The following is a 19,384-nucleotide window of genomic DNA, read 5'->3' as shown; positions in this document are numbered from 1 at the left end:
GTTTCTCCCCCCCAGAAGTGGTTTTCATTTATAAGGTGTGATCAATACAAACAAAACGTTGACTTTCTTTATTTGGCATGGATGTGGACACCAGTAAACTACAATATTGATTATGACACTGAGTTGCTTTAAGTCTGAAATCCTATGATGCTGAATGGGACCTTCGATCATGATACAAAGTTCTGTTTTGTTGTTGTTTTTTTTTTTAACGGTGCACTGGAGCAACTTTCAAGACAAAGAAACAAGCTGTGAATGAAAGTCCAGCAATCGTTGATCCCCGTTCAATTTAGCATGCTCCAAAAGTACCTGCGTGAAGATGAAAATGCATTTTAAAAGTCATCTGCAGAAAGCGGCGAAATGTGTCAGAAATGTCATCAGACAAGCGCGTGAAAACAATGATTGTTGCTTTACATGAATGAGTTCGTCGTCATTTTTGAAATGCAGGTGCCTCAGCAGGTACCAGCTGGCCACTTGCGGCACAGTTGCAGAGAATTCTTGAGAGGGGCTGTAGACCAGCTTTTCCAACAGTCGCCTGGTTTCCCTGCAAACGTGACAAAAGGAGACTCGAAGCTGAGGTAATCAATGCTGCCGTTCAGTACTTATGCTTATGGGAGAGTGCTACAGATCAAATCGATAAATCGTGAAGGGCCTCTTGGGAATTGCGAGGGGAGACAGAGGGGTGTTTGATACTTGACCACATTAGCTCTTACGCTATTACAGTTCCACGGAGCCTCTCTCTATGTAGTCACTCGACGGGTTAAGAGAACTTCCTGAGCCCCAAGGCTCTTTTTTTTCAGGGGAAAAAAATGAGCATGATGCCTACCTGGCAGCCATCTTGGTAACAAATTGGAGCAAGGCCTGGAAGAGGAGAGCCACAGGTGAAGAGCCCAGCTTCAAGGCTTCTGTCGTAGCTTGTCGGACCAGATCCTTCCAGTCATTTCCAGGGACACCTGCCTGAAAAAAGTCAAAACAAGTACGCACAAAGGTGACGATGGACACGGAAAATCATGACACTGATCATTGAGGTGAAATGTTCCTTTTTTATTACACTAATGTCACCACCTTCTCACATTGTTTAGACTGTTGTTGTTTTTTTTTAATCTGCTCTTGCCCGGAAAATCTTAATCTGCCGTATGCCTATAAGAGATTTACTCTCCTCTCAATTTGAATCACAATCACAAAGCTTCTCATCTTGTTGGGACTTTCCATTTGACCTTGTCTGATGCGACAACCGGGGTGGTCTTTCATCTCTTCTGCTTCATGTTGTCCAATGCCTGGGTTATAAAAACAAACAAGCACTCACCATACTGGGCCTCAGGGCCAGAAGGCCGAGCCGCAGCAGGCTGCCGACTTGACTGCTGTGCTGGCCGAGTTGGGAGGCGATCTGCAAACTCTGTCTGAGAGCCATCACTGCCTGCACGAGCAGACCCTGGCTGATGTACACTGCGGCTAACCACTAGGTAGGTGATTGTTAGAGGAGATGAAGTCATTAGAATCATCACATTTATATGAGTTTACATTGCTCATGATGTAGATCTTAAAATTTAAATCCTTCATTCATTCATTCATCTTCCGAGCCGCTTGATCCTCACTAGGGTCGCGGGGGGTGCTGGAGCCTATCCCAGCTGTCTCCGGGCAGTAGGCGGGGGACACCCTGAATCGGTTGCCAGCCAATCGCAGGGCACACAGAGACGAACAACCATCCACGCTCACACTCACACCTAGGGACAATTTACAGTGTTCAATCAGCCTGCCACGCATGTTTTTGGAATGTGGGAGGAAACTGAAGCACCCGGAGAAAACCCACGCAGGCCCGGGGAGAACATGCAAACTCCACACAGGGAGGCCGGAGCTGGAATCGAACCCGGTACCTCTGCACTGTGAAGCCGACGTGCTAACCACTGGACTACCGGACCGCCAAATTCAAATCCAATATATCAAATAGAGTTTATACTGTATTTTCTGGCAGGTCCTTGAAACTGCGACTTGCTCGTATCACGAGAGGCTTGCAGAATGCATATTTGTTCATTGGGTGCAAATATGGAGGTCCTAAAATAATCAGTCATCTTTGCATGACTAAAGTCTGCCCAGACTCTCACAATATCAAACAAGTCAAGCAAAAATCATGTCATTTTCTTTGGTTGACTTATTTCTCTCGAATTGTTCTACTCTATGAATGTGAACAGTGAAGCAAAACACAATTGCCAGGTGGACCGGTGGTGCTTAAAATGACTGCGCTAGATCATCCTCACATGCCACGCCGCAATATTGTTGGGGCTCAACATCACAGCACTGTTGAGCTGCTCCAAGGCAGACTCTGATAGGAGAGTACCATCGCCGGACTCAAGGAGGCGTAGACACTGTACTTGTCTGAGCGACAACGTCGCTGTGGGATCCTCTGGGGACACATTTAGCACCTAGAACCGAGTACAGCAAAGAAAACTCAAGTGATTCATCCCATTCGCATTGTACACAAAAGTAATTGAGGTACAGGTCCCATGACCGACTGCTGTCAGGCTGATGAATAAAAAATAACAATCATAATAATAATAATAATAAAATGATGTGAAGGAAAATTGTAAATAGTACTGCGATTTATCCATTTGTGTTCATATTGTATTTAATTGAAAGATGTTTGTTGTTTTTTTTCTCTTTCTCCTTTCTACATACATTCTTGCTGCTGGAGGCTGTAAATTTCCCCAGTGTGGGACGAATAAAGGATATCTTATCTTATCTTATGAGAGCGACGCAAGCTCTCTCTAGTGGTACACAAAACAAAGGATCATTGACTTAGTTCATTTCAGTTGTATTGATTCAATAGGGATTCGTTTGTGTTTCATGTTCAACTTTGGTACAGTTGCTATTCATCTAACTTTTATGTGTGAAATATTTGAATTAAATAATTGAAGCAGAGTTGATTATATTTAAAAAAATTAAAAGGAGACACTAAGAGTGAGTAAATGTCACCTGTGAGCAGACTGCTTCTGCTTGCTCAAGTTGTCCGGTCAGCATGAGACCACTCACTCCCTGTTGTAGTACCCATCCTTGCAGAGCTTGTGCTAGGGGGCGCTCTATCTCCTCCAAGCTATGCACTGGGACACATTCGTACAAGACCTTGCTGGTGAGTTTGCAACGCTATAATCTTGCCCATGACATCTTTTCCGTACAACAATGACCCCATCTGCTAAATTATCTTTCTTTTCAATTATTCAAATCATTAAACAAAATAAATAAATGGAGATACGGTAGTTTGTTTCTTTGTAAACTTACAAATTCAGCTGGGGATCAAAGGCATTTTTTATCCCCCGTGTAACATACCGCGGCCAACAGATAAAACGCGTACCTTTTTCAGAAACCGCTGACATGAGCGTTTGCTCTAGTCCTTGCCGACGTGCAGCTGAGCCCGAAAGATAACAGGAAGTGTTTTCTGTGTGACAGGCAGCCATTAATCCTGCCCATGCTGCTGGATCATCTGTAAGTAGAGGCGATGCTGCTCAAATACTGGCACATTTACCAAAAAGAAAAAAAAATGTGACTCAGTACTTAAAAAAAATAAAAATTGGACGCGTGTTTTTCACAGGACAACGATGACTTTGGGATCTCCCAAAGGCAGGCATGTCCAAAGTCCGGCCCGCGGGCCAAATCCGGCCCGCGGTCGAATTTCATCCGGCCCTCGGCCCCTGTCATAAAATCAGTGCCGTCTGGCCCGCAGGTTGGGCGCAATGGAACACGTGTTGCATTGACTGAGGTCTCGTAGACTGGTGAGTGATGTTTCATAGAGTACTGCTTCCCTCTAGTGGCTAAATGAGTAATAGCATTCACTAAATGAGTAACAGCATTTAGACACTAGAGGGCATCACTCACGAGTTAACAAGACATCACTCCGTGTTTATATTGACTGATATGTCATATTTCAAATGATCCTTGCAGTTGTGGATATGTGTATTGCTTGTTTATTTCCCTGTTGTTCGAGTCAAAGGTTTTGTGACTATTGAAAAGTCATGGTGATACATTTTATGTTTCAAATCAATCAATTTGCACTCAGGAGACTTGTGTTTAAGAAAAAGTCAAGTGAATAAGCAGTTGCATGTGATATACCTGTTTCAAATGAACCAAAAGAAATTCTTAAGATTGTTGAAATTAAAATAAAAATGGAAATGTGAAAAGGACTGGCTTACTAAAATTTGCTGAACAATATTGTTGTTCAATGTAAAGAATGTCAGCCAAGGTCGGCCCCCCGACATTTTACCATATAAAATCTGGCCGCCTTGGCAAAAAGTTTGGACACCCCTGCCCAAAGGTGTGCTTGCGAGGTGCGCGTTAATGTACCAGGACAGAGCAGCACAGCTCTCTGCATGGTCTTCAGAGCATTCCTGTGAGCATCCTCTCCAGAGTGTCTTCCACAAGCCAACTGATTCACTCCACTGTACAGCAGTGCTCTCTACAAAGTTCAACATGTTTGAGTTCGCGACCTGACAAGGTTCCTCCATGTCGTGCGGAGACCTCTCACTAGCTACAGCAGCAACGCGGGACACTGAGAGAGTGAGCTAAAAACAATGAAAGCAATTTATGATGACACGCCGTAAATGTAGAGGCTATTCTACCTTTCCCTGGGTCATACTGGAAAGACGGGCAACGTGTCCGGCCATCGCCCCGCCCTGAAAGACACAGCATTACATGACATTACCTTTCAACATCAATTAGCGAGGAGTGCGAGTGTGTTTCGGTGTTTGCATGAGGCTTACATTTGCCTTCCTGGGGTAGTACTTGGGTACCAGTTTGGACAATAGCGACCACAAAGATGAATTCCCCGGATGGCTAAAAGAATCAGAGGGCAGAGGAGAAGTTGACAAGCGCTGCTTGTTTCACCATCTCTAGAAATAATCCGTATTCCTCCGGCTCACCTGTGTACGGCTCTGGAGGCCTCTCTTTGCACTGCGCTGTAGTTGCCCTGCAACGCCAGTAAGGCGCAGGTGAGAAGACACCGCTGTTCGATAACAGTTGCACAGGACGAGCCTTGTTTTAGCAGCTCGGCACGGGCAGCGGTGGCTAACGTGGTGTCATTGTGGACCAATCCAAGGGCACATAAACACAAAAGAGACTCTGGTGCCGGTTCCTTCAACATGGAGCTGTGGAGGACAGACTGTCGAGTCAGTGCACTGTGGAGTCCAAGTTTCATTTAGTTTAATTGTACCGCATGCCATCCGGTGTAAAAGCATTCACTTTTTTTTCTGCCCGGCGCTACACGTTGCTGCTGGCATAGACAGATGAACAAAGGTACAATATTTGTAGTGTATAAATAATCATAAGGCGGCCCGGTAGTCCAGTGGTTAGCACGTCGGCTTCACAGTGCAGAGGTACCGGGTTCGATTCCAGCTCCGGCCTCCCTGTGTGGAGTTTGCATGTTCTCCCCGGGCTTGCGTGGGTTTTCTCCGGGTGCTCCGGTTTCCTCCCGCATTCCAAAAACATGCGTGGGAGGCTGATTGAACACTCTAAATTGTCCCTAGGTGTGAGTGTGAGTGCGAATGGTTGTTCGTTTTTGTGTGCCCTGCGATTGGCTGGCAACCGATTCAGGGTGTGCCCCCGCCTACTGCCTGAAGACAGCTGGGATAGGCTCCAGCACCCCCCGCGACCCTAGTGAGGATCAAGCGGCTCGGAAGATGAATGAATGATAACTAATCATTTTCAGGCCACTTAGTGTAAGTCATATTTGAAATTTCCCTCGACAGACTTGATGATCTCTGAGAGTCAAAACACGCCACTGTGCCACGGCACAATCACTAAAATAGTGGACTTACCATTTGAACAGCAGGGTCTTGGCACAGTCGACATTGCCCTGCTGGTGCTGCAGCATGGCAAGAGCTGTCAAGACGTACGCCGTCTGCTTCTCACTGGAGGCCGCAGCCAGGGCACGCTCATATGCTACAGAGCACAAATAAAAACACTTCACAGTCGCTTGGGAAAAGATCTCAAAAGGGCGTCAGGGCTGCCGCTTACTGCTGATGCCCTCTGGTATGAGTCCGGCCTTGCAGTAGGCCAGAGCCAGGCCCGACAGATCACTGAGCTCCTCCAGCGGAGTGGAGTTGAAAACATCAACCGCCTCGCGCCACCGGCCACAAGCACTGAGAGGGGACACGGTCGAAGTGATTATGTTGAGCAGAGGTACTTTTTAAGTCAAGCACTCAATTTGCTGGGATTGAAGGGAATTTCTCACCACAAAGCACGAGCATAGTTGCTCCGAGCAAACGACAGTTGTTCTCTGAAGGACGTGGACTGAAGTAACTCAACGGCTCTGAGGGGAGAGAAGTAAAAATACAATTCTTCATCGACAATATGATTGGTACCCCTGTAGAGCATGAATCACACAAGACAAATGATTTATTCCATTATTTGAACTATTAGTTAGTATTACGTTCAAAACAACACTCTTTTTTCCAAGAAACTTTATATTTTGGTGCGAATCTGATGAGAAACAGCCAGGATTTGTTTCTGCTTTGTTTACTCACAATTGAACCACTGATTTGATACAACGTTACAATGCCACTCATTCATTTGCTGCCATCTTGTGGTCCTGTCGTGAAACTACACAAAGGTTCTTTCAGGCAGAAAGTGCAAAGACGTTATTTGGAGAGCTTCCCAACTGAATGTGAGTCTAAAGTGCTCGTTGAGGTGTCTTCACTGATACCTGTGATAAGCTTGTACAGCCTGTCTCTTCAGTTGCAGGTGTTCAGCCAGAAAGCCCAGCATGATGAAGGCAACGGCGTCAGACTGGATCCTTTCTGAAAGGCAAACTTTGTATTTCACCAGATCGTCTTTGTGAATCGCAAACAACCGCGGGTGTACTCCGATGGCATACCGGTGTACTTGCTGAGTGCCACCTGGGCTGCGGAGATGGCATTCATCTGGACTATGTTGTAACGATACAGTTCGGAGTCTCTCTTACTCTTATCCAACAAGGTAGAACACACCCAGTGGGCGTAGCCTTTCACTCCCTCCGTCTGGATGATGGTGAGTCGTCGGATCGAATGGAGAGAGAGAGAGAGAGATGCGACACGGCAAGGTTATGCATTCATAAGTTGAAAATTCAAAAAAAGGGCGGCTAGTCGCGTACATGTGTGCTAAGCTCAGTGGTGTGTCTGAATAGATCCATGGTGTCATAGCTTCCGACTCTCTCTGCTATCAGGGCCTGGAAGGATTGGAAAATACGTCACATACAAAAAAAAATTAATCGGTGTAAATACCATTAAAAGAAAAAAAAATTCATCAGTCACACAAACATCAAAGTCAATTTTATTGTAAAGTAACTCCAAAAAAAGAGAAAAATTGTCCACCTGTCCAATCCAGCAGTTGACATACAGCGGCTCCAATGACTGTGCGATCTTGAAGGACTCATGTGCAAGCTAGACAAGACATTTAAAAATGAGAGTACAGCACGTGTGTGAGTCACCATTGATGAAACCCAAATACTCGAGATGTTCAGTGTCGCATAAAACACACACCTCTATGTTGTCCTTTTTCAGATACAAGGTGCCGAGGTTGGTCCATGCAACAACATTCTGTAAAAAATAAAATAAAATCATTTCCTAAGAAAAATATTTAAAGCCCATGTATCACCATAAAGCCCCAACGTACATACATTTGGTTCAACTTGAATGGACTTGATGAAGCAATGCTGAGCCAGGGCCAAATTCTCCAGTCCTGGTATCATGAGGAAAGATGAAAATGATCATATTATGAAGATCCTCTCACACCCTCCTTAAAACAATTTGTAAATGGATTCCCAAATAAATGTCTTGTTTATCCACACAAATGACCCGGCAAGTTATTCATTCATTCATTCATTCATCTTCCGAGCCGCTTGATCCTCACTAGGGTCGCGGGGGTGCTGGAGCCTATCCCAGCTGTCTTCGGGCAGTAGGCGGGGCACACCCTGAATCGGTTGCCAGCCAATCGCAGGGCACACAGAAACGAACAACCACTCGCACTCACACTCACACCTAGGGACAATTTGGAGTGTTCAATCAGCCTGCCATGCATGTTTTTGGAATGTGGGAGGAAACCGGAGCACCCGGAGAAAACCCACGCAGGCCCGGGGAGAACATGCAAACTCCACACAGGGAGGCCGGAGCTGGAATCGAACCCGGTACCTCTGCACTGTGAAGCTGACGTGCTAACCACTGGACTACAGGGCCGCCCCCGGCAAGTTATATGCGGTCAATATACGACACCTTTGCTTGTGTTGATCACTCCCAAAGCGTTCCAATAGTTATGGTTGCCGCCGTCCATCATGACTGCCTTTCGTAAACACTGAAAAAGCCAAAATGACATTTATATAACACATGGGGGATTACTTTTTTTTTTTTTTGAAATTGCTGTTTTCGTACTTGTTGTCCTTTCTCAAGTAATAACGATTGCGCCTCCTCTGCATCACAGGTCAGGCGAGCCTGATGATAAAAATTGAGTCCCAGATCATGCCACAGACTGGCAACCTCCGGCATGAGCTTCAATGCACGAGTGTAACACCTGTGGATACAAAAGTACAACATTCAACGTTTGATTCCGAATGAAAGCATTGCACAACGCCAGGAATATCCGAAAGTCATGAAAAGACGGCGGACGTAGCAACTGGCAGCTGTCATACCGTTCGCCGACTCTGAGCGTCTCAGCCTGGTTCAGCACGTGGACCTGAACTTTTGGGTCCAGACCAGCCAGCGCCGCCGGCATCCGAACCCGAGCCCTCTTTGGAGACACTGTGCTGACAGCGGAGCAGGCATCTCCCAGCAGCTTCCACAAGCAGGACAAATCAGATCGCAGCTTCACCGCTCTGAGGAGGACAACAGTGACAAAGATCACACACAGTAAGATCTACTTCCAAATCTGTCGGTTCAGTTAAGTACAGTGCCCTTTTTTTTTTTTTGGCTTTTCCATTGTCAGAAGAAACCTTTTAAGCAATACGGCTGCTGATAAAATAGGAGGCACTAAACAAGCGCCGCCTTTTGAATTGCGACTTACTTGAAGAGATTCTGCAGAGCTTGCTCAATCAAGTCAATGGCTCCACCGTCTCTGCAGTCCTCCATTAAAGTTTTTGCCAGCGAGAGCTGACACTCACCAAGCCCTCAATAAAACAATCATTCAAGTCAAATTCAACTTTGCGTGTGAGAGAAAAAGCAATCACGCCGTGCCACACACACACACACACGGTTCTCTACCTTTAAGGGCAGGGACGTAGTCGTGCTTCGCAGTGATCTGCAAATACTCCGCGGCGGCCTCTTTGAACTTGCCTAGGGTCTGTTTGATGGCGGCCGCCTGGTAGACGCTGTAGATGGAGGTGGGCTGAAGGATGTGCGCCTTTCCGAAGGCCTTCAGAGCTGCTGTAAAACTTTGGCGGTTTAAGTAGGCTTCACCTAAACACTCCCAGCACACCCAATCCTCCGGGTCTGCTCTCAGAGCTGCCTGGAGACTACAAACACATCATAGATAATCAATAACAAGAACAAAACCTTGGATTTATTTATTATTATTTTTTTTTTAGATCAAAATGAACTTTCTTTATTCCTTACTCCGCAATAGCCAAATGATGCTGTCCAATCTTTAAGTAGTAAAGGCCGCGTCTCATCCAGGCCCATTTGGCAGAGCCTGGAGTGGCCTTCTCGATCACTGACTGCAGTATTGCCAATGCGGTGTCCTGTAGTCGTTTTTTTTTTTTTTTTTTTTACGAATGGCATAATGACATTAGAAACACAAAAACAAAACGATACACAAATAAAACACGAGTGCAGACACATTACCATATCTTCATTCGCCATGCTGAGATCGACTGCAGCCGCGCCAGACTCGGCGTCGTCGTTGTCCAAGTCAAAGGCCTTCCTATAGCAGCCGCGAGCCCGTCCGGAGTCGTTGGCCACTTCCCGATAATAATGTCCAAGGTAGCGGAACACGCAACCGAAATAAGGGTCCAACTTTGCAGCCTGAGATACACACATATAAGGCTTAGAAAGGCAGCAGGATTTGTATTTTTTCAGAAATCCAACAGTTACTTCTTACCAACCTTGAGAAAATGTGAATGGGCCTTGCTTCTGTCCTTACGGGTCTCTTCTCCCATGTTCCAGTAGAGTTGGCCAAGCAAGAAAAAATACTCGGCGCAGTCGGGGCTTTGTGCGGATGCCTTGAGGAAACTGCAGCGAGAAAGACCAAAAAAAACTTGTATTTATTGATTGACTCAAGTTGGGGGGAGCGCCACCGGTCCACCTAACTTGCTTTTTACCTCTGCTCTGCAAGCTGCTTCTTGTCCTCGGCGACGTGGGCCAGTCCCTCGAGCGCTGACACCTGGGCCAGGTGAGGGTTCGAGGCCGCCAGCTGTGATGACACCTGTGAAACATACAGATGTAACTTCCTTTGGACTGTGCGCTGACCTGTTAGTTAATAATATTCGTGTGCGGTCAAACGGACCTTTAAGGCCTCAAATACTTTTCCTTTGTTGAGGTATGCGCGACCTTTAAGGGCGACTAGTAATGGGTCTTTGTCAGCATCAGGGATCTAAAGGACAGGAAGGCAACTCATATCAACTCCACAATCAAAACATGCTCCTTTTTTTATCATAAGGTTATGATGGCAGCCCGTGTAAAAATACTCTGCCATCCCATTTGTGAAATTGCGATGCAATGAATGCAACGCATATCACAATATGATCGTTAACACTCCTGTTCTGTTTATCCGGTACACCAAAAACCTTCACGGGTCAACGCGACCTGCTGCCTATTTAGCCCGAAAAAAATGTGACGGGTCAATTTCACCCGCATGACAAACCGAGGGTGAATAAAGGGCGGGTGTGATGTTTTACCCAGGAAAATGTCTCCAGAGCCTGCTCTGCATCCTTCTTCTCTGCACTCCTGACCAAAGCTTCAAGCCTAAGCTTTAGCAGTCGGATCCTCAGTTCCTTGTCTCCGGGCACGCACACCGTTAAACCTATTGAAAAAAAAACACACACTTCATGAAGCCGCTTTCAAGCGGTTACTTCGACTATATAAACACATGTTGTGTGCGTAATACCTTGGGCACACGATTTAGAGCAGTCTGAATATTTGTGCACTTTAAGCTGAGCCTGGGCCAGACCGTGCCACGCCGGGTGAAAGTTCATTTTCTTCAATCCTAACAACATAGAAAAGAAGTCAACTTTGACAACTGCGTGACTTGAGGCACATGCCCCGGTGGACAGGGCAGTTTTATACGACTGCTAAGTAGTCATTATTTTTAATGAAATACTTAAACACATGCCTCTGTATGGACAGATTTTTTTAATACAATAGCTCAATCCTTTAAGAAAGAGCGTTTTATAAAGTGGCCAAAGTTTGTATGTACACAAACCTTGCGCAAGGTCCTTAATGGCATCATTATACCTGCCCTCTTGCAGTGCTTTCGTGCCAAATCCCAAATCACACCAAGCGTTATCCGGCACCAAATTACGAAGCCGTGAAAGGCAATTGACAGCCTCCTCACTCTGGACACCTGCATTGATACAACACATGATAAATTCTAAACATGAAATATAATGATAAATCAGAACTAAGTTGATAAATAGAGAAAGGTATTGAAATATCCATTATGAATACAAGAGAAAATTGACACAAGAGTGCCAGGGTGAGGGTGTATATAATCCCGATACAAACCAAAAGTTGTAAAAATATCACGGTTAAGTGTAAAGTATGAGCCTTAATGGAGACTTCTTCTTACTTTTTCTTTTCTGATTGATATAAAAATGATTTAGTAGATATAAACACATAACGGTGTAGGACTAGATACGTTTTTTTACTTCATCCTACTCCCTTGATCATAATAACTGTGTTGAATGAAGACTGATTTATTTCTTTTTACTTTTTTATCTACCTTATTTTCTGTAAAATTATTACTGTATATGTTTTATGTTCAATAAACAATGTTCAATAAACAAACAAACACAGCAACCCATTTTTTTCCCCCCCATCATATTTTATCTGTAAATATCTCTACGCAAGTGAGCATCTACACGAGGTGAACCTTTTTGGAGGTAGTGGGAACAAAGGACTTCAAGAGGATAACTTTGGGCCGGGTAGAGAGACAGCATTGACTCGCACGCTTGTTTCATTTTCTCCTCCTCTTCAGGGAGCTGTGGCAAAGACATCGAGGTGACTTTGAGATTTTGCCCGAGAAAGCAAGATGTCGGGCAACAACAAACTGTTAGCCTAATAGCAGATTTGCGTCAGTCATATTTGAACATTTTCAGAAAATTACAAGAAAAAAATTAATAATCACGTAACAAACAAGAAGGTTGCCTTGATTCAATCTTTGCGGATTTTTTTTTTTGGCAGTGTGTTAAAAAGAGACTTCCGAAGCTACGTAATTCTGCTGACGGCTTACCTTGGAGAGACATTTGATGTAGTCAACAGAGAGCTTTCGGTGTTCTTCTCCAGGCGTCGGCTCAACAAGAGCCATGGCCTTCTCAAAAGCTGTGCTTAACTGATACACAGGACAAAATATGAAGTTTGCAGCATTTTCTTTAATGTATCCGTGCAACACTTACATGCTTTTGAGTTTCGGTGTCCTGCTCATTGTCAGTGAGGCAGTTGGACAGGAGCTGAGCCATCTGTCGCCATAACTGCAGTAAGGCTTTTTTGTCTGCGCCATCGTCCTGTCTGAGTTGAATCAACTGCAGCCACACCTTTGCCAACTATTACAGGGGTGCAACCATAGAGATGCGTCTCTCAATTAATTACACTATCGTGGAGAGCTGAATTTATTTCAGTGTTTCATTTCAAAAAGTGGAACTCATCAATTATCTGGATTCACAACATACAGTGAAATATTTCAGGATTTTATCTTTTACCTGCAAGAGGTGACTAATGTAAACTACAAACCTTGGAATATTCTCTCTCAGACTGATGTATTTCTTGCAGCTTTCCAATCACTTCATAGCACTTGTTTTTGTCCGAGCTGGGAACAGAGGATGCAATGACCGATTTGCAACAGATTAAAAAAAAAAAACATTTAGAAGTGTCCCACAATGGTGTAGTTTTCAAACAATCTGGTAGTAGTTTACCTTGCATACAGCTCAACAAGTTTCTGGTAAACATTGGGAAGCTCAATTTTGAAATCCCATTGATCCGTCTTCTCATATAAATTGCTCAGGCCCTACAGAACAGAAAGTAAATGCACATGTGTGTGTGAATTGACAATACAGTACAGTACAGTACATCCCTTATTACCTGCCATGCCAGTAGTTGCTCTGGCTCCAGCTCCACAGCCTTCCTGTAGGCCGTCTGTGCCTGATCTGGTTGCTCCAGCTCGCTGGCAGCCAGGCCAATGAACACCCAGGCATTGTAATTGTTTTTTTCAAGCTTCAAAACAGTCTGTCACCGCATCAAGAAAGTTCAGTCAGACACGCAAGCATCTCTGTTGATACATGGAGATTCTCGCCACACGGCGGCAACCAAACCAAAATGTGCACATTGGTTGTAACCTGCGCTAATTCAGTAGTCATACGTGTATGATATTGCAAACATGTGAACGAAAAACACTATTAAAGACATTAAAATAATAAATCGACGTGAGAAAGCAGTAATGCGGTACCTGAGCGTGCCTTCTTGCAACTCTTGTGCAAGCATTGCATTCAAGACCATGATGACAACTTCAATTTGTTACTCACCTTGCAATGTTTCAACGCCTCTTTGAACTCCTTGCTTTTTATAGCCTCTTTGGCGCTCTTCAGGGCGGCTTTCACTTCTTTGCTCGACATGGTGCGGTTACCTGTGTTGATAGGAAGTTATTATACGAACTAGAAGCTGCCACCGAATAGCACGGAATAACTGCAATACCTTAGTGATTCTTTCGGCTAATTGTCAGTATCTCAACAGTTGACTAGCAAAATAAAGGTAACATTTTGGGTGCCTGTTAGCTTTTTATGTTTCACCATTAATAATTGAGTGTTAGCGTCAAACGCCTAGAAATTTAAAGCGCTACTGTTTGTTGTCATTTATTACGCGGATGATAATTGTGCAAAAAGTTAGAGCCACCCACTGTTTACGTCGACCACTCGCACGGCTCCGCCAAACACCCGGAAGTGCAAAAAGTCATCAATCTAACTCTTCGCAATAAAATACGACTAGTTTTGAATGGAAGGGAATTTACGGAAGAGTAAAATCTAAATAAATATTAAAAACAATTAAAACTACAACAAATAATGGTCGGTATCTAACCAAAGACACAACTTTTACACTTACACAAATTATAAAAATTAAGGACTTTTGTCAGATATATTGGCTGAAGTGTACGATATTCTTATAGATTTGTTTTGCTTTATTATAAAAATCAGAAAGCAATAAATCATTAATCTCAGAGGGAACGCATTGTTGACCCAATCCAAGTACAGAAACCGACAAAAAAAAATAATTATGATTCAAAAATAATAAAAGAAGACAAAAACAAAAAACAGGTACCAAATGAATACAAATAAATATCTGTGATACAACATTTTTCACATCAAACATCCAAGAATAACCTCATTAGTAAGGTCTGAGCATACAAATGTGAAAGAATATTTGTAATGTATTTTAACAATCCAGCAAATTCAATTTTAAAATCAGAGCAGCATTCATAACACTCACACTGAAGAGATTAGAACAATATTTTCGGACATGACTAAAAAGCATTCAGCAGTATCATAAGGAACTGTCCAGCCACCTGTCAATAAGTCTTTCATTGGTTATGACATCTTTTAGCCAATCAACATGCCACCTGAGATTACCTATGACCTGACTGTAGTTGCTACCTACACGTTGGCGCCAGGCAGCAAATTCTTTTTTATTGTAGCCATGGACAGTTGTAGAAACGGCCGGATAGTTTACAATGCTACGTAACCGTTTGTCTAGCTGCGCCTTCACATCAGGGAATTTCAAGGCCACGTTGTGAAGTTCTTCCTTGTCCAATGTTAGGTCTGCGGTAGAACAACAACAACAATAACAAATGAGCCTATGACTGATTTCGGATGTCACTATTGAAAGAGATAGAAAGAGTTACATGCTTACCAAAAAGTTGAGGCGGCACACTCAAACCATCAGCATAGGTGATGTATTTCCACTTGCCACTTCTCAGCATGTAGGTTGAGGCATTTACATTGCATCCATGATATTCGCTCAGAACCCAGTCCGGATGTTCCCCCTTGGGAAACATGCTGTACTTGGATATAAGCGGAACCAATGAGTGGCCACTGAGGTTCCCTAATCCTGAGATTTCTGCAATATCTGCAATGTAAGAGAAATGAATATTGGCATAAAAATGTGCAAATACCACTTTTGAGTGTCTAGACCAGGGGTGTCCAAACGTTTTGCCAAGGGGGCCAGATTTTATGTGGTAAAATGTCGGGGGCCGACCTTGGCTGACATTCTTTACATTGAACAACAATATTGTTCAACAAATTTTAGTAAGCCAGTCTGTTTCACATTTCCATTTTTATTTTAATTTCAACAATCTTAAGAATTTCTTTTGGTTCATTTGAAACAGGTATATTCACTTGACTTTTTCTTAAACAGAAGTCTCCTGAGTGCAAATTGATTGATTTGAAACATAAAATGTATCACCATGACTTTTCAATAGTCACAAAACCTTTGACTCGAACAACAGGGAAATGAACAAGCAATACACATATCCACAACTGCAAGGATCATTTGAAATATGACATATCAGTCAATATAAACACGGAGTGATGTCTTGTTAACTCGTGAGTGATGCCCTCTAGTGTCTAAATGCTGTTACTCATTTAGTGAATGCTATTACTCATTTAGCCACTAGAGGGAAGCAGTACTCTATGAAACATCACTCACCAGTCTACGAGACCTCAGTCAATGCAACACGTGTTCCGTTGCGCCCAACCTGCGGGCCAGACGGCACTGATTTTATGACAGGGGCCGAGGGCCGGATGAAATTCGACCGCGGGCCGGATTTGGCCCGCGGGCCGGACTTTGGACATGCCTGGTCTAGACCAAATGACAGAATTATCCTTTCACGCTTTCTATCATTTTCCTCACCCAGCAAAGTAGGGTAGAGATCAACCAGTGACACGAGCTGGGTGACCTGCAGGCCTGACGTTATCCCAGGCCCCATGATGAGCAAGGGAACGTGAGAGCTCCCCTCAAACATGGACATCTTGTAGAACTGACGGTGCTCCATAGCCAGCTCCCCATGGTCGGCCGTGAAGATCACGACAGTGTTGTTGAGTAAACCCGTGTCTCTTAGCGCGGAAATAATCTGTCCTGTGAAGAGAAAGTTTAGGCCTTAGCATCCATCAATTTACTGCGCTGGTTATCCTCTTTAGGGAAACAGGTGAGCTGGAGCGTATCACATTTCATTTTGTGCGAATCATAATGACTCTCGATTACCATTTTGTCGTCTCATACAGTCTTGCATTGCTTTTGAATTATTTTTAGTGGCATTGTCCAACTATTTTTCAGCTGTTGGAAATGGACATAATCCTTCATAAAAAATAGACTGTCAACCAACCCAACATTGCATCTGCTTCAGCACACATGGCATAGTAGAAGGCCCGGATTCTCTTCACTTCCTCCTTTGTGAAATCCCCGCTGCAGTTTTTGGTAAAGGTGGAGTAGTAGTCAACAGGGTGCATGGCAGTCAAGGGGAGCCACGTGGGAACGGAGATGAGCTCAGAATTCACCTGCGTACATAATTGAGTAATTTAGCGGCGGGAAAGCAGTTCAGAACAGGAAAGACAAATCGTGCCTTTTTCAGCCAGTAAGGAGACGAGCGAAATGTGGATCCTCCGGCAGTGGGCCCCAGGGAATCAGTCTTGTAGGTGTGAGGTAGATTGAGACCGAGGTAAAAGGCGAAAGGACGGCGCGAGGATGCAGCTTTCTGATGGATCCACTCGGTGGCCAAATCCGTTTTTTTCCAGTCCACAGTATTGACTCTAACTGTTGACATGTTTCCAACCAGTTGAGTGACAGGCCGACCCTCTTGGCGTAGCAGGAAGTGAACGTCCCGTGTCCAGGCTTCAACACGATTACTGTAATAATATGAACACCACCATGTAAAATGTAAACAAGGGCATGGGTGCGAGGTGTGTCCGAAATGTTCCAGGACTTCTTGTGTTTAAAAAAAAAAGTGTAGATTGACAATGCATCATGATCAGACTGCGCTTCGCTACATCCGTAATATGCAGCCGCACAACACTGCAAACCACAATAATCAACACAATGTTGATTTATAATGTCAATCAGAATTATAACCTTTGTAAAGTTTGAGGTGTCACTGATGTCCATAACGCTATGGTTCGTCATTAAAAAGCCAACCCTTACAAATTTCACATACAGTGTAATTCGCCCCAGTCCCTGACAGTTACCTGAGTGAATGTCCCCCTGACGTGTAGTCCAGCTTGCCGAGCTTCTTTGTAAGGTAACCGTTCTTCTCCAGCAGATCCATCCATGTGGTCGCATTTGCGTCAAGGCACTTGTAATTGTTCCAAGCCTGCGTGAGGTGAATAAACTGACCGCTCCACATGGCTGCAAATGCAACGTATGTTATGTTTCAGCCATATCGAGCTAGTTAAATTTCACAAATGGATCATGATGAACATCCATTGGGATCCTGTACAGTATTTACTGATGACTTGCCTGCACGGGAGGGGCAGCATATTGGAGAGTTGGTGTAAGCATTAATAAAGGTGCTCCCCAATTCTCTGAGGTAGTTGATATATGGAAGCTGCAAAACTTTGCTGCCAGGGTCAAATGTCAAGCGCCCATCCTGCACAAACAATAAGATTCACTACAAGCACTGTTAAAAAAAATAACAAACAAATATTGTATTTTGACTCTGAAAGAGGTTTTCATTCAACGTGTTTATTGTTTGTAGTTTGCAGCTGTGTACTGTAGTACTGCCCAGCATTGCACAAACATGCTTCAAATAATATAAGAATATTTATCGTTAAAGGGGACAAATAGAAACAAACAGCTCCCAATTGGTGCAGCTTTCATTAGTGCAAACTACACGGATACTGCACTAGTATGCAGTATATTTTTCACAAGTCTCATATAAAATACATAAAATGTGTTCACATGTCTACTGTACTCACAAATGCATCAGTCATCACCACCACGATGTTGGGTCTTGATCCATCATGACACAAACTTGCTGCATATATTTGAAATAGACACACCAAAGGGAATCTTAGATTCATGACACAATATTCAAACAATGTTGCTATGAAGCAGGTGGAAATGTGTCAAGACAAAGTACAACAAATTCCAATACTATGCCGATCGCTGATACTTGGGCATTAACAACATCCGGGTTAAGTTAACAAAATAAGGGCATTTGTGTACTTAAACAACCTGAGGGGAAAAACTATAAAATAGACACGATAAAATATGTAAACATACCAGACACTAAATGGTTTAGAAAAAAAATAATAACAGTAGCAAATTGAGTCTTAACTATTATGGCTCCTCCGTTTTTACGACACCCGTTTCCATTACCGAGATGCGTGCTGGTTTTCATGTCATTGTTTAATAATTGAGGACGACAATTGTTTTGAAGAAAAAAATATTTGCGTTGGCGTATATTCAGACTTGAATTGTCACCGTAAGAAGGGAACTACGACGGAAATTAGGCAAGCCCCCCTGGTCTTTGTACGTGCAATGACACCTTAAAACCGCTAGATGGAAGCATTGACCAGTTTTAAGTCAGTACTACAGAACAACTATTTTTTTTTCTACTGAACGTGCTCAACAGGTAGCGTTGCATCACATTGCAGTAACACCAGTGGGCTGCAGATGGCGTTTTGAATTTTTGGAGTTGTTTTTCTTTTCTAACACAATGGTATCCCTGCCCCCATTTGTGAATGGATCCTTTTTATATTTTGTTGCAAAAACATCGCGTGGAGATAGTCTATTTTTTCCAGATGCTCATGACCTATTTCTTCCAACACCTCAAGCATTTTCTACTGAATCATCGGTGCAAGATGCTGTGTGCTCTACGTGATTTGGGAGTGTTGTGGACCATATGTGTGGATTATGATGTATGAATGTGTGCGCGCACACACGCGCACTGTGCAGCCAAACCATATGCCCACACATTGTTGGAAGCTGATCAACACAGGAATATGTAGGATAGGGATAATGCTCGATTTAGCAAAGGGGACGAGGGTTTGCATTTGTTTTTAATATTAAGATGCGCGGTGAATATATTTCGTGCCAGAACAATATCTAAAGCGCTATATAAATCAGCATGTATTGTATTGATGGCATCTTTCAGTTGTTTGAGCAAACTTGTCATCTGGCCTTCTCCTCCTTTGCACAAGGCGGGAGGAGGGGGCAGTGAGTGATGCCCGCGCATGCGCACGGGC

The 19,384-nt window shown here is 43.8% G+C and overlaps 2 protein-coding genes across 4 annotated transcripts; both read right to left on the bottom strand.

Annotated features, from left to right (window-relative positions):
• Positions 1-53: 53 nt before the first annotated feature.
• skic3 (SKI3 subunit of superkiller complex) lies at positions 54-14,095 on the bottom strand. 3 transcript variants are annotated; one of them, XM_052067368.1, is made up of 41 exons: positions 14,050-14,095; positions 13,679-13,779; positions 13,239-13,382; positions 13,073-13,164; positions 12,891-12,966; positions 12,557-12,703; positions 12,394-12,492; positions 12,034-12,142; positions 11,365-11,505; positions 11,050-11,148; positions 10,841-10,965; positions 10,450-10,536; positions 10,265-10,368; positions 10,049-10,175; positions 9,789-9,968; positions 9,561-9,685; positions 9,210-9,460; positions 9,013-9,115; positions 8,642-8,824; positions 8,385-8,523; positions 8,229-8,307; positions 7,637-7,698; positions 7,500-7,556; positions 7,332-7,400; positions 7,112-7,186; positions 6,857-6,998; positions 6,686-6,779; positions 6,215-6,292; positions 5,998-6,122; positions 5,799-5,922; positions 4,905-5,129; positions 4,746-4,818; positions 4,605-4,658; positions 4,330-4,441; positions 3,344-3,472; positions 2,968-3,092; positions 2,253-2,417; positions 1,304-1,456; positions 824-954; positions 412-541; positions 54-306 (listed from the first exon to the last, which is right to left on the bottom strand). In XM_052067368.1, exons 2-41 carry the CDS (start codon positions 13,766-13,768, stop codon positions 229-231), a joined length of 4,701 nt encoding a protein of 1,566 aa, XP_051923328.1. In that variant the 5' UTR covers positions 13,769-13,779; positions 14,050-14,095; the 3' UTR covers positions 54-228. The 3 variants fall into 3 exon arrangements, 2 of the variants coding, with proteins under 2 accessions (XP_051923328.1, XP_051923327.1); XM_052067367.1 differs by having other exon boundaries at positions 13,848-14,087; XR_007962635.1 differs by lacking the exons at positions 54-306; positions 412-541; positions 824-954 and having other exon boundaries at positions 1,370-1,536; positions 1,916-2,417; positions 13,848-14,087.
• Positions 14,096-14,305: 210 nt separating this feature from the next.
• Positions 14,306-18,342, bottom strand: arsk (arylsulfatase family, member K). The gene is made up of 8 exons (XM_052067498.1): positions 18,113-18,342; positions 17,655-17,784; positions 17,384-17,543; positions 16,765-17,047; positions 16,528-16,699; positions 16,056-16,280; positions 15,057-15,272; positions 14,306-14,965 (listed from the first exon to the last, which is right to left on the bottom strand). The coding sequence occupies exons 1-8, from the start codon at positions 18,215-18,217 to the stop codon at positions 14,691-14,693; spliced, it is 1,566 nt and encodes a 521-aa protein (XP_051923458.1). The 5' UTR covers positions 18,218-18,342; the 3' UTR covers positions 14,306-14,690.
• Positions 18,343-19,384: the final 1,042 nt, after the last annotated feature.

The sequence above is a fragment of the Hippocampus zosterae genome, chromosome 6 (assembly GCF_025434085.1).
Source record: "Hippocampus zosterae strain Florida chromosome 6, ASM2543408v3, whole genome shotgun sequence".
NCBI classification, from domain to species: Eukaryota; Metazoa; Chordata; class Actinopteri; order Syngnathiformes; family Syngnathidae; genus Hippocampus; species Hippocampus zosterae.
The sequence above is the reverse complement of the archived record's forward strand: the minus strand, read 5'-3'. Positions and strand labels throughout refer to the sequence as shown.